Source organism: Meles meles, chromosome 18, assembly GCF_922984935.1.
Source record: "Meles meles chromosome 18, mMelMel3.1 paternal haplotype, whole genome shotgun sequence".
NCBI classification, from domain to species: Eukaryota; Metazoa; Chordata; class Mammalia; order Carnivora; family Mustelidae; genus Meles; species Meles meles.
Window position 1 is genome coordinate 8,782,131 of NC_060083.1, and position 27,235 is coordinate 8,809,365.

General features: G+C 49.9%; 1 protein-coding gene across 3 annotated transcripts in view; it reads right to left on the bottom strand.

The window, feature by feature from the left end:
* NDEL1 (nudE neurodevelopment protein 1 like 1) overlaps positions 1–25,118 on the bottom strand; it is a 46,002-nt gene extending 20,884 nt beyond the window's left edge. Inside the window, exons 1-2 of one of the 3 annotated variants that reach the window (XM_045984922.1) lie at positions 25,075–25,118; positions 1,155–1,252 (exon numbers count right to left, since the gene is read on the bottom strand). In XM_045984922.1, coding sequence (XP_045840878.1) covers positions 1,155–1,240 — 86 coding nt within the window. In that variant the 5' untranslated portion in view covers positions 1,241–1,252; positions 25,075–25,118. Of the gene's footprint in view, positions 1–1,154; positions 1,253–9,584; positions 9,749–25,074 lie in introns of those variants that run through there. The other 2 variants (XM_045984923.1, XM_045984921.1) reach the window with 2 other exon arrangements.
* Positions 25,119–27,235: the final 2,117 nt, after the last annotated feature.

The following is a 27,235-nucleotide window of genomic DNA, read 5'->3' on the forward strand; positions in this document are numbered from 1 at the left end:
CTACAGTGGGGAGGGGAGGAGCAGAGACAGGAGGGGGGAGAGCCCCAGGCAGACTCCCCACTGAGCACGGAGCCCAAGGCGGTGCTCACTCCCAGGACCCCGATCATGACCGGAGCAGAAACCAAGAGTGGGACACTTAACCGAATGAGCCACCCAGGAACCCCTCTATTATTTAATTTTATCCATTTGAAAGTGTTCTTCTGAGAAGGGGTCCACTGGTTTCCCCAGCCTATTAAGACACCGATGGCATAAAAAAGATTAAGAACTCCCGCCACAGACAGGGCCGTTCTCGATCCATGGGCACAATACAGTAACAGCCTTCGACAATAACACTGAAGCAGCGGCAAAAGGTTTGATAACAAGTTCTGTAAACCAAAGCAGGAAAACGTGTGTGTGTGTTAGAGCATGTTTTAAAAAGAAATCTAAGACAAATGTTGGTGCTCAAAGGTCATTATGTAAAGTTTCGCCAACTAATTAAAATAAGTGAGACTTTATAAGATGCTCCATATCCCCGAAACTCTTCTCGCCCCCTTCCTAGCTCTGCCAGCTCCCGACACCGACAGCACCCGCCTGGAGAGAACTAGACTGTGCTGCGCCCCAGAGCCGCCGGCATCTCCAAAGACCGCACAAGGCGGCCGAATCAGGGCACACACAGCAGGCCAGGACGGCCAAACGCAGTAAGCACAAAAGGAGGTTAACGACCAGAAGAAATTACAAATGTGAAGTTTTCTTATTGTTTTAATAATCTGAGTAATGGGGGCGCCTGGGTGGCTCAGTGGGTTAAAGCCTCTACCTTCCGCTCAGGTCATGAACCCAGGGTCCTGGGATCGAGCCCTACATCAGGCTCCCTGCTCAACAGGGAGACTGCTCCCCTCCCCACCGTGCCTGCCTCGCTGCCTACTTGGGATCTCTATCTGTCAAATAAGTAAATAGAATCTTTAAAAATAATAATAATAATTTGAGTAATAAAGATTTACGGCATTTTCATACTATTTAAATACAGCAATGCTATGACTATTTCCAGAATCTCAAACCTAAATCTGAAACTCTAAATTCAGCTTTATGCTTAGATAAATAAATTAATTAAATACACTGGCTAGAGATGGCATATTCTGAATGCCCTCCCCTATTTTCAGGATGCTTTCCAATATTACCTTTGTTTATACTTCAAGGAAAGTTCCTTCCAGTAAGCAGTTTCCTCCTTTAAACTTGAAAAATCTGGTATATCTTCACCATCCATGATCAAGAAAGCCTGTGAAATATTAAAGACAACCTTTGATGTTAAATAGAGAACAGGGGCACCTCGCTCTCGGGTGGTGGAGGACGCAGCTCTTGACCTCTGGGGCGTGTCAAGTCCCACACTGCGCGGAGAGCTTACAATCAACCAGTCAATAAAGGACAGCTGTTAAAAATGAAATCATACGAAATAAGAAAAAATGTCCAAACAAAGAGAGAACACAGGAATCTAAAAGTCTAAAATCTGGGACATTAAATCAGCATTCTGGAGGGAGGTAAACACGACAGGTTCTGAGAGTGAATAACGACTCTAAGTCAGACACATAAGTCACTTTACTGCCCCAATCTCAGGGCCCACCAGGCCTGAGGACAACGTCAGGACAGGAGATCCGCAGCGTGGTCGGGTGGAAAGGCACGTGGGGCACTCTGGGTAGAGGCACCAGCTCCCAGTGAACTGGCCCCACAGGACCATCCCGCACCCCGGGCCCCAGCAGCCGGTCTTCCGGGAATCAGGTGACAGAAACAAGTCTACCGTCCCAGCTGACGCTCCTCCTGCACGTCCCTCCCTGCCGCACGACCGCTTCAGGAGACCTAGCAGAGCCTGCGCCCGGGGACACACTACCAAGTCAGGGACCACGTTCTCAGTAACTCACTATTATTACAGTTCTAAAAACTTAACTATCCGAAGTCCAAAGCTTCCTCCACGAGCTCACTCACCCCCAACTTTAATGCTCTCTCGGTTGCTCTCCTGAAACACGGGGGGTGGGGTGGGGGGTGGAATATCCATGACGTCACATTTGGACTGACCGCCTAAAAACCCCGATTGGCTAGCCAAAAAATCAAACACCACGCACACTGGGCTCACTCTACATTCATACCCGGAGCAAAATGCCTGCCCTCCCTCCTACAACCCCCTTCCCAGGCATCCCACTTTGTGTTCCAGCAACACTGATCAAAACGGTCTGAACGTGACATTCTGTTTCAGGTCTGGCTGTTTCCTCCGCCTGGAACGGCTCTCCCTTCCTAATGCATTTGGAAAGCTCCTACGTGTCCTTGAAAACCTAGCTGTTACCTTTTCCAGAAAGCCTTTCTTGCCCTCGGACAGCACTGAAGTCTGCCACACTCTTGCCCACCATCGCGCCCCACACTTGCTCTCCTGGAGAGACTTACCACATGGTAAAGCACTTGCTGAAACCTGTGTCCCCGTCAGACTGTGTATCATTCTCATTCCGACCCAGGGCCGGGTCTGCACAATAGATGTTCGGTGATATGAGCTAAACGACACCAAAATTAAATCCACCTAATGCACACTCGGCAGCAAGAACTAACGAGCGGCTTTAAAGGTAAATTAAGAGAAACCCAGAGTTCACACAGCACAAGCTACTCATACAGGCTGAGCAAGAAGTCACAGACCAGAAACTCCTGCTTCAGGGTGAGTGCGCCAAGAGGTACGAGAGTGATGTCTCGCTGAGTGATAGAAACGCGTAACTCGACACACTTAGCTGGAGGCTGACCAGCGCGAATGTTCTGTTGCAGCTGAGTCTTTCCGGACCATGCCACCTTCTCTTGACTTTCCGCATCTTCGCCAATCTTCCAATTACCAGAAATTACCAACCCATCTGAGTTCTCTGAAAAGAGATAGATTCTTGACCACGCTTTGCGTGCCTCATGGCACCAGGCGTAATGCCTGGCACAGAGAAGTACGAGTACTTCCGAGCATTTACTGAGCTACTGCTACGTGTCAGGTGAGGTACTGGAGGGGTACCGGGCGCCCCAGGCGGGCCTCCTCCAGTACCGTCAGCCGTCCACTGGCACACCCCTTGGACATGCGCTCAGGGCCCACAGCGCATGAAAATGGAAACCTCGCGGAGGGGGAGGCCTGCCCGGACTGGGCTCTCGGGTTCCGATTCTGCAATTCAACTCCTTAAGCCGTCCGCTTAACCCCTCAAGGTCTCTGTTTTCTCCTCTCATGAGAGTCTGGAGCAGATGACAGGTCTCTTCAAGTCTGCACAGTGACTACTAAATATTACAGATCGATTCTATGATCCTACCCTTCAGAGATCCCCATTCGCACTCCATCTCCCCGGTTGTAGCGGTGACCTTATTTACAGCTACCGTTTGTAGTAAGGGGTTAGTGAGGGTGAGGCTGGTCGAACAGAAGTATTTGTACTTCAGAAGAATACCCAGAACCCTGAAGGTATCACCCCGTGGTTTCACCAACTCTTGAGAACTCCTGCCTCCCGTCTCGTGGAGGCAAGGGGCAGATTTCACATTAACAATCCAGATCAAGACACAATCACTACACGAAGCGGCACCTCAAGGTGAGGCAACAATCAGTGTGTCCCTTGAACGCTCTCTGCTCTCTGGTCTTTCCCAAAACTGAAATCCATCTGAAATCTATGAATCCAGCCCGGAAGAACCTCATGGGTACAGGTCCTCCTCTCATCCTTCCAACACTGGCAACCAAGTATCAAACACTGGCAACCACGTATCGATGAGCAGTTCAAATACCCAGATGCTGATACACACTCCAATAAATTATGGCTTTGTAACATGTTACGAAGATCACAGGCACACAAGAAGAAAAGTTCGTTGCCACTTACTTTCCCTCAAATAAGAAATATTTTTTTTTTTAAATGAAAGGGAAGTCTCTCCAGCTGGTTCCTTCGGGGCAGAACCAGTGTCTTATTTAACGGAACATGGGAGAAATTCAACAAATGTTTGAAATGACTTATACCCTTCCTCTCCTTAGTCCCTCTCTCCTTTCCAAAGTACTACTTTCCTTTATGAAGACCTAAATTCCTATTTCGGGAATAGTGGAAGCGAAAAAACACTCGTGAGCAGTTTATTTCTGCCTCACGGGCACCACCAAGTACTCCATCAGGCCTCTAAGACCCACCACTGCCCGCTAGACATGGCCAGTCTGACGCACGCCAGGCCACGTCCACAGCCCCATACAAGCTCCTAACAGGCTCCGGCCCGAAGAACGGGGGTGGAGCGGACTCGCTGGGCAGAGCGTGGGAGCCACCGCCACACACTTGCTATCGAAAATAACCACCGTCCAGCCCTTCGGTCTCTAATAAAAATGGACAACCAAGAAGCACCAGACAAATGAGAAGACCCGGGAACACAAGAAAATTCCAGGAGCTACTGAACTGAGCGGAAACAGGTAATCCAGACAATGAGATAATTTTTTTCTCCTGCAAGAACTCAGGAGGATGACCTCCCACACACTTCCTGAGACAGTTACAGAAGGCAGAGAAAACCACGCCCGGGCAGCACCGGGCGCAAGGAACAGCGGCTCCAACTCAGGACTGCGAGGAAGAGAAGGCCCCTGATGAAGCCGAGCCCCCCGCTCAGCCAGATGGGTGGCTCCAGGGGAAACGAGGAGTCCCGTGTAACGGGCAACCTGGGAAGCGAGATCCATCTGAGCTTGTGATGAAAGCACAAGAGGGACACCTGGCTGGCTCAGTCAGGGGGCTGTGTGATTCTTGATCTCAGGGTGGTGAGTTCAAGTCCCTGTTAGGGACAGAGATTACTTAAAAATAAAATCTTGAAAAAAAGCAAGTGAAAACTCCAGAGAAATGAAAACACAGTATAAGAAGGTCCTGACCTTTACATACAACATTTTTAAATGAAGTCTCTTAAGTCGAAAATTCTTAATTTGCTGATTATATATTACTTTGTAGCTTACGGTCACCTGGCAGCCATCTTGGTCCCATAAGGATCTCGCTGTCATGCTTTGCACCTTGTCTAGGTGACAAGTATGCCTTTCTGGAATTGGGTGACTGGTGCCTCTTCGGTATTTCAACATTTTCTTCACAGGTAGGATACTTTTGAAGTTTTCAGGACTCTTCCTGTTACTAGGCAGCAACTGCTCGTGGGGGATCGTGTGGTCCACCGGCCAGAGTCCTTACGGAAGTTCATAATGACTACCGGATGCTGTCCTTGCACCTAATATTTATTTGAATGTATTTAACATGGAGCCAATCCTTCTACAAACAAACTCTATCTGTAGAAGGACTGCCTCCAGCTTATCATTCACATGCCCAGTGTGAAACTTTTCTGGGTGAGGCTGCTCTAAGCTGTGTTCCCCAAGGAATCTATCTGTTTACACTTCTGGGTATCCTATCAAGTATCCATTTATCCCTGATTTTTGTTGCCTAAATAGGGCCACATTCTTAACACAATCACCAATGTTCCCATCAGGATTCCCTGATGATTCGAGTTATAAACAGTTTCCCGTGAAACTATTTCAGTATCTAACTCCATTTCTTGTGTCCTGCCTATCCAACCACTTAGTTCGGTGCCAAATAACAGTAGCAAAACCACTTTAATGTGTGTTTTTATTTCACACGTGCATCTCCTGTTTTCTTGCTGAATCTTACACAAACTGAATGTTGACGCCAATTTTTCCAGTTAACAGGCTACTTTTACAACCTGTTTATTGGTCCCATAAACAGTATAATTTACAACTGAAACCTTTTACTAAAATGACCATCTTTTCCAGAAGAAACCAATTAAAGACATTCAGCCTGGAAACAAGGGGTAGAAGCAACCCAGCGTAGCAGTGGAGAGCCCAGACCCTGGAGCCAGACTGCTCTATTCACTAGCTGGATGACCTTGGGCAGGTTACTCAACCACTCTGTGCCCCCCCTCACCTGCCCAATGAGGATAATAATTAAAATAGGGCTGTTATGAAGATTAGGGGACGATTAGGGGAATAAGTATTTGTAAAATACTTAGTACAGAGCCTGGCACATAGTATATGCAGCATAAATTTTATTGTGAAAAAAATAGTTCAGCAGTGAATCTCTTAAGTATGACTGCAAAATAAATGTGCTTCGGAATTTATAACCTACAAATGATCCCTCAATCTCTTCCAGGAGCTATACACGTAGTCCCTTGATACCACCATTCCTGAAAACACTTTTTTTTTTAAGATTTTATTTATTTATTTGACAGAGAGATGACAAGTAGGCAGAGAGGCAGGCAGAGAGAGAGGAGGAAGCAGGCTCCCCGCTGAGCGGAGAGCCCGATGCGGGGCTCGATCCCAGAACCCCGGGATCATGACCTGAGCCGAAGGCAGAGGCTTTAACCTACTGAGCCACCCAGGCGCCCCCCTGAAAACACTTTTTAAAACCTCTTTTGGAACAGCCCTGAAGAACAAAATTAAAAAAGGGGGGGCAGGGGGGGAGTTTTTTCTTTGTGATCACACCTCATTCTTACTGCTTCCTGACTGCTTTATCCAACTTTATCACTCTGATTTTATTCATCTAGAAATACCCTTTCAGGGGCGCCTGAGTGGCTCCGTGGGTCAAACCTCTGCCTTCCACTCAGGTCATGATCCCGGGGTGCCAGGATCAAGCCCCGCATCGGGCTCCCTGCTCAGCGGGAAGCCTGCTTCCCCCTCTCTCTGCCTCCTTGTGATCTCTCTGTGTCAAATAAATAAATAAACTTAAAAAATAATAATAATTAAAAGGAATACCCTTTCCAAAAATCAGAATTTTTACAAATGACCAAAATTTGCCACCGCTGCAGATACTCAAAAGACCTTCTCCAGCCTGTAAAGACAGTCTGTTCAGTTTGCTTCAGGTTACAGTGGGAGGATGTGTTCACTGCGTTATTTGAAACTATGTAACTGGAGATACTAAGGCTACAGAAAGTTAGCCAATATGGAAAAATTCACTGCTCAAAAATTTTTTTTAAAAAAGCTTTAATGATACATCGATAATCTTAAGAGGCTGAAATAAAAGCAGATAATTATGTACTCTCCCCTGCTACCCAAACCTTCCCTCCATCCCGTGTCTCATACAGATGGGAGTATGGATCTCAAAAGTACAACAACTTCTACATGGGGCATTATCACACTGTACGTGACCTTCAGATGGTCAGCAACTGACAAATCAACTCATTTGGGTGTAAAACAGCCTGTCCAAAATGCTATACGTACCCAGAAGCTACTTTTTGTGCAATGGTTAAAGAAAAAAAACCCATCCCCTATGATATTGCCATCCTATTAAAAGTTGTTGTAGTATCGACTAATGAGATTCAGAGAGTTCTTCTGGAACTCACTGTAAGTGATACGTGCCTTTGAACCAAAATCTACTTCTCCCAACGGTGACATTTACAGAATTCTTTCCTTTTCAAAGCTGATCATAAATACGATCTCCCGGGGCGCCTGGGTGGCTAAGTGGGTTAAAGCCTCTGCCTTCAGCTCAGGTCACAATCCCAGGGTCTCAGGAGAGCCCCGCATCAGGCTCCCTGCTCAGCAGAAAGCCTGCTTCCCCCTCTCTCTCTGCCTGCCTCTCTGCCTACTTGTGATCTCTGTCAAATAAATAAAATCTTAAAAAAAAAATCTGAGAATAAAAACAAGTTTTGCAGATGTCATGAAAGCCAGATCTAAGTTTTTACTGAGGTTTCCACTTATTCTGAATGTCCCTTATCCAACTTCAATTTAATTAACAAGTCTACACTGAACTGCAAAAGAATAGCTTCGTAAGATTTAGCAACTGCTATGCGGACCAGGTCAACCTCTAACTAGGGCCAGCCCAAGGTTTTCTTTGATATTTCTAATCTCTCAGTTTTTTATTTGACAGAGAGAGAGATCACAAGTAGGCAGAGAGGCAGGCAGAGAGAGAGGGAGAAACAGGCTCCTCACTGAGCAGAGAGCCTGATGCGGGGCTCGATCCCAGGACCCTGAGATCATGACCTGAGCTGAAGGCAGAGGCTTAAACCACTCAGCCACCCAGGCGCCCCTAAATATTAGTTTTAATAAAAATTCAGAAGAGCTGGCACGCCTGGGTGGCTCAGTGGGTTGAGCCTCTGCCTTCGGCTCAGGTCGTGATCTCGAGGTCCTGGGATGGAGCCCCACATCCAGCTCTCTGCTTGGTGGGATGCCTGCTTCTCTCTCTCTGCCTGCCTCTCTGCCTACTTGGGATCTCTGTCAAATAAATAAATAAAATCTTAAAAAAAAAAAATCAGAAGAGCTATCTTCCTCCTCTCCCCTTTACTTCTCTTCAACCCATGACTTAGTGCTGCACGATTTAGCAAAGCCATTACCCTATTTCAGAAGTGGATTAAGAGCAACATAGTTCATCAGACAGAACAATTAGCCAGCGACCCATGAACATTTCAGACAGAGAACGATTTTCTTAACGACCCAGTATCAGTTTTTTGTTCTAGATATTTATTTATTTGAGAGAGAGAGAGAGCACAAGCAGGGGGAGTGGCAGAGGGAGAGGGAGAAGCAGAGTCTCGGATGAGCAGAGAGCCCAATGCGGGATTCGATCCCAGAGCTCTGGGATCACGACCTGAGCCAAAGGCAGACACTTAACCTTCTGAGCCACCCAGGCGGTCCCGCTCCCGCCCCAGTAGCAGTTCCTATCCGGAGTAAGTCTGCTCCAAAATACTCGAATGCATCTTCTTCCTACTAGCTTCTGGCATATTTTCGGCAAGCCAAACTTTCTGCTGTGCTTTCTAGCTGAGAAGGGTATAAAAATCACACACACACACACTCGTAACGTCGAGGCTAGAGCCGTAAATTCTGATCCAAACGAAGCCATTCACCAACTGGTAGAATCCAAACTACGGCGTAGATCACTTCCTCCTCCCACCCACCCCACCTGGGCTCCACTTCCCCATCCGTCCAACCGAGGTTACAGAATCAGGCACCACCCAGGGAGATGAGGCTCCAGAGACAGCAAGCAGCGTTCTGAAATGCGTCAAGGCGCTGCCGAATTGGAATGTAATTAACAACACCGAAGGAACCCTCACTGCCTCGGCAAAACTTAAAAGGTTACTTCGTTGCTTCCCAGCCAAAAAAAAAGGGAAGGGAAAAAAAAAAGGCGAGCAGACAGGCAACCCGAACCCATCTGGGGACACTTCTGCGAACTCCAGGACGGACGGGGAGTCACGGGATGCCCCCGAAGCCCGACGTGGGCCGCCGCCGCCCCCAGCGCGGAGAGGCCCCGGGAGCTGGGAATCCGAGCCGGCCGACAGCCCTGCCCGCCCAGGGCGCTCGGGGGGAGGCGGGGGAGGGCTGGGCGCGCCGCGGCCACCAGCGCCCCGGCTCGCGGTGCCACGTCCCGGCCTGCGTCCGCGCACCCCTCGCCCCGGCCACCCCCTCCCTGGACCACACCTCGGACCGGTGCGGGCAGGGGTTGCGGGGGGCAGTTAGAGCGGTTGGAACAGTCGCCCGGGGCCGACCGCCCCCAGAGCCCCGGCCCGACCCGGCCCGGCGGGGCCTCGCACCCGGCCCGCGGGCGCGGCTGGCTCCCCCGGGGACAGGCCTCGGCGCCGCCACCCGGCCCGGCCCCCTCGGGAGCGGCCCCGCACCGCCCGCTCACCTTCAATGTGTCAAAAGCGCATGTTCGCCGCCGCTCGACCGACGTCTCCGCTCCGCTGGCCTGGCCAGGCCCGCCCAGCCACTCGGTTCGGCTCCCCTCCGCAGCCCAGAGCTCCACTCCGCGCACCTCGGCGCCCGGCTCCTCCCCGACACGTCAGGGGCCGCCTCGGTGTCCGAGGCCATTCTGTGACGCACGGGGGCGGGGCCCGGAGCATGCGCGCGAGCGCGAGCGCGCGCGCGCGCGGCCGGGGCGGGGCTGCGGCGGGGATGGCGTCACGCGGGGGGAGAGGGGGCGGGCCGGACCCGGCGCGCTGACGTCAGGCTGGCGGCCGCCTCTGCGCAGGCGCCCTCAGTCGCCGCGGCTCCCCCAAAACAGCTGAGCGGGTCCGGGAAGTGACGCCCCGGGGAGGGGGGTGCGGGGGTGACACCCTCTGGCCTCCGCGTCTTTCAGCCGTCGAGGTCCGTCGAGTGTCCGTGTCTCGGGGCGCCCGTTCGTAACGTGACTCTCGGGTCTGATCTCACCGTAGCACACCCCCGAGCACCCTGCAGAGTAACAGGGGTATCCCCGTCCCCCTCGTCACTCCCACGGGGATCTGCGTGCTGTTCGCGGCTCTCCCTCCGGCTGGCACTGTGTGCCCGGACTTGTCTTCCCGCACAGACTGTAAATGCCCGGAGAGCTGGACCCCCCAGGTCTTTCTCGTTCCCACCGGGGAGCTTGCACACTAAGTGGGCGCTCAAATACTTGTTGATCGGAATGAATGGATTCGCTGGGGGGATACAAATAACATCCCCTTACGTATTTTGCATATCTAAGCGTACATTTATTGGGGGGTGTATCGCCCTGGGGCCCCTGAAGCCTGGCCTCCTAGGTGACTTGAGAGGGAAGAGGGTCGAGGGGTGCTCAGCTCAGAAAGGGGGGAGATGAGGCTGAGCAACGGCTTGGGGAGCGGAAGCTAGAACGGAGCTGTTCCAAAAAACAACTCTGGGAACTTTGAGAGCACAATGTGCCGTGTAATTACCCCTGATGTCAGCGCTCTCGGGATTGGATCTGCGGGGGGTTGGGACGCGATAATCATGTGAAAGACAGGCTTCAAGGTGAAAGCAAGGTGAGGTTGGGAGGTCCAGTTACGTTTTTGAGGAAATGGACCTATATGGGAACGATGCAAAATGAATTGTTAATAGGTGTCCGAATCAGTAAAAATTGGAGACGTGATGAACGGTGTTTGCGGGAAGGACGGCACCTTGAGCTAGACTCTGAAAGACAGAGGGTTGAAAAGATCATGATATGACAGTAAGAGAAGTGCCCTTTTGTTGTGCCATCTGTAGGCACTGGCAATTAGGAGAAACGCTTGGTTTGCTTAATTTAATCCACAAACCGACCCTGGGAAATAGGTGCTGTTAAAATTCCCATTTCACCAGTGAGGAAACTGAGTCAGCAAAATAATGTTGCCCAAGGTCAATCAACTAGAAAAAAGTGGACTCAAGATCCAAACCCAGCTAGTCTGGATGGTTCAATACCAGAAACCACGCTATTCACCACTACTATACTGTCACTCAGGGGGTCTATTAATAATTTTATTTAACTTAATTAATATTAACAATATTTATGGGGCTAGAGCACCATGCTAATGCATTAAAAAAATTACCTCTCTCAGCCCTCACAAGCAGCTTGTGAGGCCACAATTATTACCTCGAGTAATACACTTCTGCAAAAGCAAGGCCCGGAGGAGCTGGAATTTTAACCCAAGCAGGTCTTTGTCCAAGCCCAGTGACCTAGGGGACACTGCGGAAGCTCTTTCCGGATCTGGGGCTCTGCTTCCCTGGCAGGAAGCTGTGCTCTGTTAGATGAGATCACAGACAGAGAGGTAATTAGGCAGGGAGGTCTTCCTGTGGACCTCCTGCCAAAACCCAGCAGTCCCAGCCCAAAGGAAAAAACAAAGTCTGCAACTCTTGTCCCTGCCTCCTGGCTGAAGTCCTGGGAATTACACTGAGTCACCTAATGGCAGGGCAAGCCCTGCACAAAATGCTGGCGTCATCTTCCAGGCCCCACCACACCCCCTACCCAGTCTGGACTCCATGCGTTGGCCCCATCTCAATGAATGGGCTTTGCCTGGCAAGGCTGTTAATAATAGCAAAGCCGTTGACTGATCTCCTTCCTCTTCCCTGTTGTGCTTTCTCCCAAGTAACAGTGAACAGCCTTTGCCTCGCTCCCAGCCGGTCTGGGGGGAGTAAAGTGGAAGTGGGGCCTGAAAGCAGGCTCTAAGGGAAACAGAAGTTGCAAAATCGGCTTTGCGAAAGTAACAAAGATGAGAGAGGTTGCTACACCCTCTGCTTCCATGAGGAATGGATCTAACCAAAGCAGTCAATGTCACAGTCCCTGAGAGCAGGCACAAGCATCCCACCTTCCCTGGCACGAACTCAGAGACTCGGGAAATAGAGGCCAGTCTCCGCTGGGAGGTAGGGGTTGACCAGCTGCCTTACAAGAAGTCTGGACACTAATGTAAACGCAAGCTAGTAAGAACGCAGGACTCCAGCCACATCACACACGGAAGGTGACACGGTGCACACGGGCCTGCTTAGAAAACTCCAAAGGGATGTGGGGTCCATGGAAGCTTCTGTTGAAACAGGTGAGCAGAGACCTCATAAGCAAAGGTTTGATTCAGCCTTGCATCTTTTGTGGCCGGTATTTTCTGCCCATCTCTAGGGGCATAGATCTCCTGTACCCAGGCTGGCCAAGGGACTCCCAAAGGCTGGCTGATCACTAGAGTCTTACTGGATACCTCCACCAGGGGTCCCACCACCACCTGCATCTCGTGTCTGAACCCCAAACAAATCCTCCTTTTGCCCCAGCTGAAATTTCCAAAATGACTTCATGTGTCTGGCAAAGATGCTATCACTCCCCTAGTTCCTAAGGCACAAAAGCCTCCTCAAGTCACCCTTAATTATCTCCTTCCCTAGCTTTCATTTCACTCTAGAGGGTCACCAAACCCAAGAGACCCTCCAGTCATAAACTCTCTCAAATCCATTTTCCCAGTATTTTCCTCCTGGATTTCCCCAGTTCAGAGTCTCCTATCTCTCTGTCCCTCCCTTCCCGAACTTCTCTCCCTGAATTTCCTCCTGGTCCCAGCCCAGCAGACCACACCACCATCAGAATAACCTTTCCAAAATCCCTCTGTATACAGTGCATCACTGGCTCCAAAAGTTGTTTCCGCATCCTGTCTTTGTGATAACGTACAAACTACAAAACCTAGCATTCGAGGCCCTCCCAAAGCAACTCCAACACATTTCCACAGTCTACTTCCTACAGTTCACCGATCTGGGTCCGGCCGGACCTTCCACTGTGTCCCCTACACAGTTCCCTTCCTCTCTGGGCCTCTTACTGACTCCCACATCTGCTCCCTGAACCCGGCCAGCCCACCTTCCTCTCTGCCTTTTGAAATCTCATTCATATGCTATCTCCTCCAGGAAGACTTCCCTGATACCTAATGCCCCCAAATGAGTGTTCCTTCCTCTGAGTTCAAGCAGAACCCCGCATAGTTCACAGGAGACTTCCTGAACATGGCCTTTTGGTTGTGGAGGTGTCTGGGCTCCCCACAAAGGAACAAAATCTCACTGAGCACTGGGATAATATTGACTGTCCTACTATTCCCCAGTGACAAGCCTTTAGCAAACAGTCAGTTAAACCTGTTTCAGGGGTGCCTGGGTGGCTCAGTGGGTTAAAACCTCTGCCTTCGGCTCAGGTCATGATCCCAGGGTCCTGGGATCGAGCCCTGCATCGAGCCCCGCATTGGCCTCCCTGCTCAGCAGGGAGACAGCTTCTGCCCCTGCCCCTGCTTGTGTGCTCTCTCTCTAATAAATAAATAACATTTTTTAAATAAATAAAAAAGAATAGTTATAATAAAAATAGGGATTTTTATTTAAAAATTATTCTTGGCAGGGATAAAGTTATGCTCTGGGACTTTGAGGTGAGAAGTGGTTTTCTAGAGAGAAGCAAGTCTTTCATTCGCCAGCTGTGAGTTTAGTGTTGCTTGGTTCTGGGCACCGTTCTTGAATTTGGAGATTCAAGTACGTCACTGTCACAGCACCCCACCCCCGTGGAGCTTATCTTCTAATGGGGAAGACAGATAATAAACCAATAGACAAATAAATGTCTTTCTGTCCGATCATGATAGATGCTAGAATGAAACCTGCCCAGAGGGACACCTGGGTGGCTCAGTGGGTTTAGCCCCTGCCTTTGGCTCAGGTCGTGATCCCAGGGTCCTGGGATCGAGCCCCACATTGGGCTCCCTGCTTGGCGGAGAGCCTGCTTCTCCCTCCCTCTCTGCCTGCCGCTCTGCCTGCTTGTGCTCTCTGTCTTTCGAATAAATAAATATAATCTTAGGAAGGAAGGAATCTGCTCAGGACCAGAGGATAAGGTATGGCAAGAGTTGTTCCCTGAGTATCAGGCTTTGTCACGGGAGCGACTGTCTTCCTCCATAAAATTGTCAGGACTTTTATGATAAAGGCTGCTACGTAAAGTGCAAGAGAGATGTGAAATTAAGAACATGATAATACGTGCCAGTGCCTCCCACAGAGAAGCTCATCCTACTTCCCATCACAGTGCCGGGCATAGAGTGGGCGTTCGATAAATCAGTTGGGTAAAGGGCTTGCTGCGTGGTCTACAGAATGCCCAGCCTCCAACCAGATGATAAAATCCCCTCTTCTAAGATAAAGAATGATAGCCAGGGGCGCCTGTGTGGCTCAGTGGATTGGGCCGCTGCCTTCGGCTCAGGTCTTGATCTCAGGGTCCTGGCATCGAGCCCCACATCGGGCTCTCTGCTCCGCGGGGAGCCTGCTTCCTCCTCTCTCTCTGCCTACTTGTGATCTCTCTCTCTGTCAAATAAATAAATAAAATCTTTAAAAAAAAAAAAAAGAATGATAGCCAGTTCACGTCTGACTCCAAAACACCCCAGTATAATACACTATATGTTAATTTAAAAATAAAAATTATATTTTAAAAAATGCCCCCTGCTGCTTGGTCCCCGACCCCTGAGCCAGACAGCCATGAACAGCCGAGCTGTTACCCTAGGTACCCCTAGCGCTAGGTTACCCCTAGCTCCACCCCAAAGAGACGGTGAGCTCCATTCGATGTCTGTGTTGCATGCTCAGCAGCTCCTGGATCAAACCAAATACAGCAAACTGCTCAAAGCTATTCGATGCCTTCTAAACCCCGCTCTCCTGTCAGACTCTCTGTCCCCTCCATCCCCAAACTCCCAAGGTCTGTACGTCAACAGAAAGCCAGGAGCCGGGTATGATGACCCAGGAAGGGTCCAGACCTCCTTGCTGTCCCTTCCCTTCCAGCCGTGTCTGTCTGAGAACGCTGCCAGCTTCCAGATCCTTCCATGGCAGGACTCGGGTGTAGCTTGCTGAGAAGTAGTCCTCGCAGGTGACAACGAGGACAAGTGAAGCTGAAGCCATCACAGGCCTCCCTGTCAGAGTGCTGCTCTCATACCTGGGAGAAAGGGTCCTCCCTTGTCCTTATCCAGGGGGTAAACTGAGGTTTAAGACTCTTGCTCAGCCTTTTGCCCCTCCCTATTAATGGAAACTGACACCCGCCGCGCTCCCATGAATCTCTTGGAGCTGCCCCAATTTCCTCCCGAGCAACCCACCTCAACTGTGGGCTTCTTCCCGTTCTGGAACTATCTGCAGCCTCGTGGTGTTCTGGCTTCAGAGCCTCCACTCCCCCAAGCTTCTATCTTCCCTGTCAGCCCTGGCTCCCAGCCAGCACCGTGTGTCACTACCCACACCCCAGACTGACAGTCGCCTCCCCAGGAAAGGAAGGCTCCGCACTGTTAATTGTTGGCTTGGTTAACACCTGGCAACCTCACGGGCTGTTGCCATCACACCTACATCAACAGCATGACTGTCCCCAGACCAAAGCAAGATCTGCTCCATACCTTCACGGAGACAAGGTGACACCGGTTTTGCTCACCCCCAAACCCTTCTGATGAAATGACAAGGCTGGAAAGAGACGGAGCATTTCTTCTGAGCTGAGCTGGGCGTATCGGGCAATTTTGGGCAAATTCCCATTACCCGACGGACCAGGACTGAATGACCATTCATGCAAGCATTCAACAAATCACCTTGAGTGCCCACCCTGTTCTAGGCTCCAGGAACAGAGCAGTTAATGACACGAGCTCGCAGAGAAGAAAGGAAACAGAAAAGAAGGAAACGTTAGCTGGTCCGGTAGTGTTAAGTACTGAGAAGAAACAAAGAGGCCAGAACGTTTCAATATTTTGTATTTTGGGGGGCACGGAGGGCAGCACCCGACATGGAGAATGAACAGATGCCTTGCATTGAATGTTTTTAAGTTCTGAAATATTTCCCTGGCTCTCAGTGCTCCTTCCTCTTTTTAAAATATTTTTAAAAGATTTTATTTATTTATTTGAGAGAGAGCATGCGTGCAAGCTGCAGGAGGAGCAGAGGGAGAGGGAGAGAGAGAATCTCAGGCAGACTCCTTGCTGAGCGTGGAGCCCTTCACGGGGCTCGATCTCATGACGCTGAGATCACGTCCCAAGCCGAAATCAAGAGTTGGATGCTTAACCCACTGAGCCACCCAGCACCCCCTCATTTTCCTTCCTTTCATCAAATCGCTTTTATCATTCAAACTCCAGTAAAGACCTCTCCAATGAAACAGAATGAGCAAGCAGCAGCCGCTGACAAATTTTAAAGTTACAAGGTGACTAACACACATGTCATAGTCAGCTCGCTCCTAATCAAAAGCATTCCAAAGAGAACGGCAAGGAGGTGGGGGTAGAAAGCTGGGGGTCACTACCTTGGACGGCAACTATAGCTAACCTGGAAAGTGGGGATTGCTTTTCGGGGGGGTCACACATGGGGAGATCATTGATTCAGTAAGGGGCGCCGTATCCTGACCATTTATAATCATAACCTAATAGGGGCTCACAACCTAGCCCGAGTCCTCAGGATCTTGGAGGAAAATGCCCACAAGCCTTCGCCAATTCCTACACCGTATAATACAGCATGGGTCCCAACGTCCACTTGGAAAATGACAGAGGGGGGTTTCGTGGGCTGTGCATGAGAAACAATTTCTGCTCGAAATTGGATCGGGCTTTTTCTAGGACTGTCTGTTCCACGGAGGCCGATTTTGACTCGTAAAAGGCTTAAGTGCAGGAACGAAAAACAGCCCAGGGTTCCGGTCAATCACGGTAGAAATGCCCCTTCCATACAAAGGAAATACACGTCCCTTTGGAGGGTAGCAGTCATTGATTTAAGTGCCGGTGGCAGGACCCCAGGGAGGAGTAAGGGGAAGGGGAGCAGGAAAGCCCCTTCTCCAAGCCTGTTGCTGTTTCAACGATTTTCAAAAGCCCTGTGTCGGCAGCACAGTTGTGAAGACCATGATAGAAAGATACTAGAGGCGGCCCTGTGAGAGCAGGAGGCCCAGACACACAGATGAGGTGATCAAAGGGAGGCAGGACCCACCCTCCACCCCCAGCCAGAGCCACGCCCCTTCTCAGGGCTCCCCACCCTGGTGTGAGGGCACAGTCAGCCTCTGCCCCAGGGAGCCCTTCCCTCCCACTCCCTTAGGAATTTCTTCCCCGCCACACTGGGCCCCACCAACAGGCGATTTTGCCCATCGCTTCCCTTCTCCGCATCTCCTTCTCTTCCTCTGTAAAAAGAGCAGCTTGTTAGCCCCTCCCCTGAGTCCGGACCCATCCTGCGCTCTGGGTGCCGAGCACCCTTGCGGGGAGAGCTGAGGTCCCTGACTCTCCAGGGCCAGCTTGCCCTACAGTCACGGCAAGGTCAGGCCCCTCCTCGGTGGGTCGGTGAGGGCAGGTGACCGAGGACCGTCTTACCCTGGCCGAGTTCCTTTGCTCTGCCCTGGGGAGTCCCTGAACTTGCAGAATGGACCACTTCTGAGGGCATCTCAAATCCCACGTGTTCGTCTGTTGGGGCCACTGTAGCACATGACCACACCCTGAGTGGCTTAAAACAACACCAGGGTATCCTCCTCCGGTTCTAGAGGTCAGGTGTCCAAAATGAGACTCACAGGGACCCAACCAAGGTGTTGGCAGGGCTGGTTCCTGCAGGAGGCTCCTGGCCCCTTCCAGCTTCTAGCAGCTTCAGGGCTCCTAGCTCTCGAGCCGCCTGTCCCCAGCAGCCCTTCTGGTGTGAGACTGCTCGGTCTGACTTTGACCCCCGCCTTCCTCTTGGGAGGACCCTTTCCATACATGAAGCCCACCCTGATATCCCAGAATATTCTCCCCATTTCAAAAGCCTTAACCACGGGTGCCTGAGTGGCTCAGTGGGTTAAGCCTCTGCCTTCGGCTCAGGTCATGATCCCAGGGTTCTGGGATCAAGCCCCGCATTGGGCTCTCTGCTCAGCAGGGAACCTGTTTCCCCTCTCTCTGTCTGCCTGCCTCTCTGCCTACTTGTGATCTCTGTCAAATAAATAAAATTAAAAAAAAAAAAAAAGCCCGATCCACCTCTGCAAAGCGGTTTTTGCCATGTCAGGGGACACGCTCATGGCTCTGGGGGTTATGACATCTTCAGGGACTTATCATTCCGCCGACCGCATCTGATGTTCTCATTCTACTCTCCTCACCATATTTGCCACTTCTCCTTATCATCTTTGAGCTTTTCTTTAAATTGACTCCCTCCCTTTTTCTGAAGTAGGCTCTACGCCTAGTGTGGAGCCCAAGCCCGGGCTCGAACTCATGACCCTGAGATCCAGCCCTGAGCCGGGATCAAGAGTTGGACGCTTGACCAACTAAGTCACCCAGGCACCTCTGAATTGGCTTGCTTTTTTTTTTTTTTTTTTTAAATAGACTTCCATCCTTCATGAGCCTCATCCTCAACGATCATATCCTTGAACTCTCGGAAGGAACCGCCAGTTTTAGTTTCCCTAATATTCCGTCAAGTAAATCCGTAACTACTAAGATGGCAAGTGTCCATGCCTGTCCCAGGTAACATCACTCTGCATGCCTCCAGGAGTATCAAGGCCAGCATTTGGGGGACAAAAATAGAATCCAGCCTGCTGGTTTTACAGAAGAGGGTAATTTGGCCAAGAATGCACAGTGGCAAAGAGCAAAACTGCAGCCCCACCCGCAGCGCCGTCCCCCGGCTCCGTCCTCACTTGGCACAACTTGACAGCATGTCGGTTTCTCTTCCCCGCATCCCAGCACCGGCAACTCATACCAGCTGGTGCTCAGGTCCCCTCTGCTACGCTCACAGATATTTTATATTTAGAAAGTGGTGTTTCCTATTGCTTCCCCCGTCGGACCCACACCCGTGCCTCCCACTTATCTGTGTTAAACAGTCCCATGTTTACTTGGCCCGCATCTGGACGGCGTCCAAGCCCCAGCGAAGAATGAACCAAAAAGGAAGGTCAGTGGCCAGTGGTGACTTTGTACTGGGCTCCCTGGCATCTGTCCCAGCTGCAGGCTGAGCTTTGAAAACCACTTTTGAGAAGGCAGAGTCCTTTTCCATGCACAGGGTGTGGGATGCTATGATTATCCTCGTCTTACATAACAATCGGCACGCAATAAAAATAGCTTTCATTTATTGGATTCTTAGTGTGGGTCAGGGCTCGGGTAAGTGCTTGCCAAACATCCGTTCACAACAACTCTATGAAGTAGCTCTTCGTGTCCCCACTTTACAGATGAGAAAACCAGGTCTCAGAGGAGTCAAGCAGCTTGTCCAGGTCACAAGGCAGGGGTGACAAAGTCTGTATTCAGAACGTCTCAGAAGACACGAGGGAACTTAGAAATTCACCTGACCTGAGGAAGGAGGGTGTGGACCCCTGCCAGAAGACAGCCAGTCAATGGCAGACTCAGGGACAGCTCATTCTTTCTGATTTTTGCACTTAAGCTAGTATTTCTGGGGTGACTTCTTCGGGCGCCTGCCCTACCTGCTTCTGTTCTCTCCTCTTTACAAACATCCCTCTGCCCTGGTGCTCTGGCTCTCCATCCTTTCCCCCCGGGGTTGAAAGCCGTGGAGGAATCTAGGGAGAACCCCAGAGGGACCTTTCTCCAACTTCCTCCAAACCACAGAGGGGGGAAAAGAAAGACAGAAAGTGCAGAAAATTTCTGAGAGTCTGTTTTTGCTGACTTGGAATTAGTTAACAATTTAACCAGAAATGGATTAAAGTGTGACTTTTGTCCTTTCCCCTCCCCCCAAAAAAGAGATTGCTAAGCAGATAACAGAGTCGAAACAGGGTTACACGGGGTCGTGATCCGAAGGGGAACTTGTTAATGAAGATTTTAACCCAAAAGAACCTAGATGTCGGTCAGTAGGGTATGGCCTCAATAAATGATCGCATAGCCACGCAACAGAATACCACGTTATGGCGAATAATGATGTCATACAACCGTGTATAAAAATAGGAGGATGAACTACGATTAGTCGAAAGCACGAATACAAATTAAAATGACTCTTATTGTCACAAGTACGTAACAATTGAAAAGGTGATTTATATTTTCTTTTTTTTTAAAGATTTTATTTATTTATTTGACAGAGAGAGATCACAAGTAGATAGAGAGGCAGGCACAGAGAGAGAGAGGGAAGCAGGCTCCCTGCTGAGCAGAGAGCCCGATGCGGGACTCCATCCCAGGACCCTGGGATCATGACCTCAGCCGAAGGCAGCAGCTTAACCCACTGAGCCACCCAGGCGCCCCTATATTTTCTTTTTTGTGCTTGTTTGTGTCTTTCAAACGTGCTGTGGTGAACACAGATTACTTTCTTTTTTCTCTTTTCTTTTTTTTTTCATTTTTAAGTAGGCTCCACACCCAGCATAGAGCTGCTTAAATTTACTGCCTTGAGATCAGGGCATTATTATTGCCCTGAGATCAAGACCTGAGCTGAGATCAAGATTCGGATGCTTAACTAACCTAGGCACCCCTACAGATTATTTTCTTAATCCAAGGGAGGGGGGAAAAATCATGAAAAAATGTAGACATAGTCATTAAGATCCACTGTTTTCTGAAGCCTGTGCTCTGAGGCTGAATATATGAGAAAATAAGAGATCGACCCTATGCCTCATTACAGAGCTGGCCACATATCCCCAACATAGCACTTTTCTTACCTCACTCTAAAAATGAGCAATGGATAAAAATAAGTCGTTTGCAGAAAAAAACAAAAAATGGCCCATAAACATGTAGGAAGATATTCGGCCATATCATTAATGAGTTTTGAACACGTTAATTAGAATAACCATGCCGTACAACTTGTCTATCAGATTAGCCACATTTAAAATAAATGATGCTGCTCGGTGCTTTGAGAAGCATGAGGAAGTCAGTGCGCGTGTATGACGCTGGTCAGAGGGCCGGTGTGACAACCACCGCAGCTACCGAGCTGGGTTGAGTACTTGTATCCTCACTTCCTCTTGAAACACCACTAAAAAGACGGGACCAAAAAAAAAAGACGGGACCAAAATTCTAAAAGGCACAGGGCGCCTGGGTGGCTCAGTGGGTTAAAGCCTCTGCCTTCCGCTCAGGTCTTGATCCCAGGATCCTGGGATCGAGCCCCGCATCCGGCTCTCTGCTCAGCCAGGAGCCCGCTTCTCCTCTCCTCTCTGCCTGCCTCTCTGCCTACTTGTGATCTCTGTCAAATAAATAAAATCTTTAAAAAAAATACTAAAAGGAGTGCAGGAGAGAAGACAACGATAACATGAGATGTCAACAGAATCTTGTAAAACGGACAGTAGATCGCTGAGTGGCAGCCGATGGGGTGATCAGAGAAGGCTGGAAGGGAGACTCAGTGTCAAGCAGAAGCAAGCAGCGCCGCGTCTCCACCCCCAGAGGGGCTCCGGAGGCGAGGGCTGCGACAGGAGGCCGGGCGGGGCGGGGCCAAGAACAGGAAGATCTGTTGGAACTACCCAATGTTTACAAAGCATTTTAGAGGCTGACTTCACAGCTCAGGCAAATGACAAGCCCAGGTATTTACCTCTCTCCCACCCCAGCAGGAGGAGGATGTTTAGAAAAGCTCCAGACTAGGGCACACCGGGCCACACCTGAGGACAAGGCTGAGTCACCATACTAGAAAAGAAGGGGGATGGAGGGAGGGCAGATCCTTCAAAGGCTGTGCGTGGAATGAAGAGATCCTACCTTCCTTCTCTTGACAGCCTCCCAGAATGCCTGCAGCCTGACGTGTACCCTCCAGGCAGGAGATCAGAGAGTTTTTCTCCACAGAACCCAAGTGGATCTAGAGAGTCTCCCAACCACTGGCCTGATCTGGATTAGTCACAGAGAAGCCCAACAGCCAGCAAGACCCTCCGCCTGCCCCCTCCAGAGCCTCCAATCAGCTTCTAGCTCCTTGATCATAAAAATGAACATTTAGGGGCGCCTTTGTGGCTCGGTGGGTTAAAGCCTCTGCCTTCGGCTCAGGCCATGATCTCAGGGTCCTGGGATTGAGCCCCGCGTCGGGCTCTCTGCTCAGCGGGGAGCCTGCTTCCCCCTTTCTGCCTGCCTCTCTGCCTACCTGTGATCTCTGTCTGTCAAATACATAAAATCTTTTAAAAAATAAAATAAAATATGCAACTGAAATAAAGATGGGAACTGGGAAATCATCTGATGTGTCTGATCCCACTGAGAGAAATTTAAAAGCCCTATTGGAGAGGAAACAGTGATATGTGCGTGAAAGCTAAGAAAATGAAAAGCTGAGACAACCATCAACTCTAGGGGGGGAAAATTAGACAAAAAGAAGGAAAGAATAATAGTAAAGTGGAGAGCTCAGAGAGCAATACTTGCATAGTTACAGCTCAACATACTTTTGTAACACAAACATGAACACTGATTTAAGCAAAATTTGTTATCAGGAAGGTTCCAGGAAGATGGGGGGGGGGGGCATTACTATAGACAGGGTGATGTATCCTTCCTTTTCATAAAAAGTCAATAGATAATGACTAAAATAGAAAAAAAAAACAGCCATCCAGTCACTTTAGAAACAACTAAAATAATTTACAGTGTTCGTGTCTGGTAAAAAAAAATTGGAAGTGGGAAGATGGGATGGGGAATTGGTATTTTTCATTGTGTTGCTCTGTGTAGCTCTAATAAAAGTGAATGTGAAATTTGAAATACATAAAAAGTATGATACTTACTGGAGGAATTTAGACAAATGAACCAAGACTGTAAACAGATGTATAACTTTTCACCCAACAATAAACTTGTAAGGATTTATACTAAGGAAATAATAGGGCTAGTATGCAAAGACGTGCATTCAGTGATGTTTACTGGAGCATTGTTTATTACAGCAATACGTTGAAAACAGCCTAAACACCCATCAGTAGGAGACTGATTCAGTAAATTCTGTATACCTATACCCTGAAATACTACCCAGCGTTAAGAAGGACAAGGTAAGGATAGCCGGGTGGCGAAGCGTCTACCTCTGGCTCTGGTCACGATCCCGGGGTCCTGGGATCAAGCCCTGTGTCAGGCTCCCTGCTCGGAGGGGAGCCCGCTTCTCCCTCTCCCTCTGTTCCTCCTCCCGCTGTGCTCTTACACACACAAGTACTCTCTCTCTCTCTCAAATAAATAAGTAAATAAAATCTTTTAAAAAGGAAAGACAAGGGAGATATTTATAAATTAACCAGGGATGATACTCAAATGATATTATCAAGTAAAAAAGGGTTAAAAGAGAGTTTCGCATAAGAAATATTTGTTTTAAAGGTCTAGTTGATTTCCAGAATATATAAAGAACTCCTACAATTCAACAACAACCAACAACTCGATTGAAAAATGCATGAAGGGGGCCCCTGGGTGGCTCAGTGGGTTAAGCCTCTGCCTTCAGCTCACGTCATGATCCCAGGGTCCTGGGATCGAGCCCCACATGGGGCTTTCTGCTCCGTGGAGAGCCTGCTTCCCCCTCTCTCTCTGCCTTCCTCTCTGCCTACTTGTGATCTCTGTCAAATAAATAAAATAAAATCTTTTAAAAAAATGCATGAAGGACTCGATTATATGTTTCTCCAAAGAAATATACAAATGGCCAATTAGCCACATAGAATGACGTTCCGCACCACTGATTACTAGGAAAATGCATGTCCAAATTGCAATAAGATACCAGTGCACACCCTTGAGGATGGCTATGATCAGAAACACAGAAGGTAACAAGGGTCGCCAAGAATGTAGAGAAATCGGACCCCTCGCACACTACCATTGGGTTGTCAAATGACGCAGTCACTATGTACGAAGTAAGACAATGTCTCAAAAAATTAAAAATAGAATTGCCATATGATCCCGGTGATTCCACTTGTGGACATATACTCAAAAGAACTGAGAGCAGGGGCTCACACAGATATCGGTGAACTCAGGGTCGTAATAGCCAGAAGGCAGAGACAATTCAAGTGTTCTACCCACGTGCAAACGACAGAACAAAATGTGGTCTATTCACACAACAGAATCGTGTTCAGCCTTAAAAAGGAAGGCAATTGTGACACAGGGACGAACCTTGAGACCTTTGTGCCGAGTGAAACAAGCCAGCCACGGAAGGACAAATGCCGTGTGACTCTACCTATATGAGGTGTCTAGAGTCACCAGACTCAGAAACAGAAAGCAGAATGGTGGTTTCCAGAAGCTGGGGAAAAGAAGAGTGGGGACTCAGTATTTAGTGGGTACAGAGTTTCAGTTTTGCAAGACGATAAGAGTTCTAGAACCGGAGGGCGATGATGGGTGTCCAACAACATGAACGCACTTGGTGTCCCTGAACTGTGGACCTAAGAAAGGTACATTTTATGTATATTTTACGGCAACATGTTTTTAAAAATTTTTTGAGGTCTAGAAATATGTATGCCAAAGGGTCCATGGTAATCTTCGTGGATGGAATCATGCAAAAACTTGAACTTTCTCTGTATCGTGGGGTTATCTATCAACTATCGTACCAGGAAAAAAAAAGTGGAGTTTCATTTAGAAAATGAAATAAAAGTAACCACAAATTCTGAAAGATACCAACTTGTAGTTTACAAAACACTTTCATAATCACTGTCTTGCTTAAGCATCATAAAAAGTCCCACGAAAGAGAGACACGGTGCCGTTTTCTAGACGAGAACATAGGTTCAGAGGGGAGTGACTTGCCCATGAACAAGACAAGTTGCTGGGACTCCTGGTGGCAATCTCCTAACTTGGTCAGCTCAGCGCGATGTTCAGCATCACACGAGATAAACCTGTCTGAACCCAAGAGACCTGTCTGCAAGCCTGGAAAATGCTATCAGGTACCCAGGAAAGACAAATTAGGGTGATGGGATCTTGGGGAGACGGGGATAGACCACGGGGTTTCAGGACGCCACCACCCACGCAAACATCTGGTGTTCCCCCCACAGGGACATAATCAACTTCACAAAACTGATCTCAGCCTTTGACGGTGCCCCTAGTCGCATGGACGGAGAGAGGGTCTGCAGACCACCGGGAGCCCTCCCGCTCTGGAGCGCCTCCGGCTGGCCCTCACCTGGCCCAGACGTCCAATCAGACGCCCCCCTGCCCCCGGCCACCATCCCATTGTACCTGCTCCTGTGTCCCGGGCTTCACCGATCAGACCAACAGCAGCCCCCACAGTGGCTGGCCCTGAACCAGCTGAAACCAAGCAGAAGTCAACAGGAAATGTGAGAATCACCATATGACAAAAGAGGTACAAGGACAGGAAGTGGGTTTGGCCGCGAAGGCGGAGGGGACCCCGTGATCTAGAGGTGAGGCAACCCCGCTAGGCTCCTCGCTCGGCTAGAGTGGAGAAACTATTCCTTCAGTGCCGAGCAAGGGAAGAGGGAATCTGGTCCTCGCTCCTGAGCCAGGCCTTCAAGGCTCCCCACTGTCACTGCGTACGGGTCGCCCCTGTCCTTGTATTCGGAGGGGGAGGGCAAGGGCAAAGCTGTCACTGAGGCCAGGAGCTGCCTAGAACCTGGCGTAGCACGTGAACTGAAGGCAGAGGGCCACTGCCCACCCCTTTTATGGCTGGGAGACCTGGAACGAGCTGCTTGGGGTCTCCTTTTCCCCCTCGATGAAACGGAGGTGACCCCAGTACCGGCCTCCCAGGTCTGTGGATGCTTCAGCGAGTTTCGCACAGACCGTTCCTGTCCAGTGGTGACATACGACCTCCCCAGGGTCACCCAGGGAGGGTGAAGGCTGCGTGGCTGCGTCTCTGTGTCCCCCAGAATGTTCAGCAGGACACCAGAAGTTAGTCCATAAATGTCCGCAGGCCTTCGAGATGCTGGGGCACACTACCCTGTTTAGAGCACGCAGGCAAGTACGGGAGCCTGGGCTGAGGACCCCATCGCAGTGGGGGTAGGCTAAACGGGCTTTGGCAAAGCCTGGCATGAGGGCAGGGCCAGGGTGAGCCTTGGCTCCTCTTAGTTCCGCTCACAACCTCCTAAGATCCCCAAAGATGTGAAACGCGGCAACAAGCCACACTTGATATGCTTGGCAGCCCAGATCCCACCCACTCTCACCATTTCCAGAAAGATCCCCGCTTAGCCTGCTGCAAACTCGAATCTCCCTCAAAGGCAATCTTTAGTCTTGGCACCTGATCAAACCTGCCCTCCTCCTGGTTCTCTGCCCTCACCTCCCTGACCGCTTCCTTTTTGGACGATGGCACCTTCTTCGAGATTGTTCTGTCCCTTCGGCCACTCCTCCAGGGTGCCCACCTGGCTTCTCCTTTAAGTGTGCCCCAAGCCTTGCTGAGGCCTACTATGTGCCAGGCACCGTATTAAATGTTGCTTTAACCTTCAAACCACTCTCTAAGGTACAGGCTGTCTCTCTCCTTGTTTTTCTTAAGTTGTTGCTTTTAAGTAATCTCTACACACAACATAGGGCTTGAACTCGCAACCCCGAGATCGAGAGTTGCACATTCTTCCCACTGAGCCCGCCTGGCGCCCCCTTTCCCATTTTGCAGATCAGGAAACTGAGACCCCAAGAGGTCACACAGCTTGTCCAAGGTCCCCCAGCGAGTGGACCCACGCGCTCTCTAACTTGTACCAGAGACATTTGGGCGAGAGTTTACTCCAGGAAGCTGGCAAGCTCTGGGGGCAGAGCCCTCCCCCTGCTCCTAGAAATGGGACTGAGAGCCGCTGGGCGCGAGTCGTCACCAGGGAGCTGGTTAGAAATGCAGAACCTCGGCCCCATCGCAGTCCTACTGAATCAGAATTTGCATTTTCACAAAGGACCCAGGTGGCTGCTTTGCTCGTCAAGGTTTTGGACCCACAGTGGTCCAAAATGAAGTGAATAGATTGTGCTATACAGACACCCAGAGGGAGAGCAATCATAGGGGAAAAAACCCAGGGGGCTCTTGATCTTGGGGATTTCACCTCTGGAGGAAGCACAGAGCAAAAAAGTTAGGGCTCAAAGTGCCTATGCCTCACTTTCCACTCCTAGGTGATCCAGCAAGATCTTGACCCCCTGCAAGTCTGGATGGCAACGGCGCGTCTTTAGAGCGCCACCTGCTGGCTTTACTTAAGTATGAGCCTACGTTTCTGCTCCAAGCATCCTGGCCAAGAGCCCCAGCCCTGGCTGAGCTCTCTCTCGGGGTTCTCTCAGTTCTTGCCAGCTGGGGTATCCACTGTTCACTACTCGCTCTTCACTACTCCTGTCACCGGTTCAGATAACTCCTCACTCTGTACGTGGCAATAATGCAGTACCCCATGTTTGACCAATAGACATTTCTTGAGCTCCTACT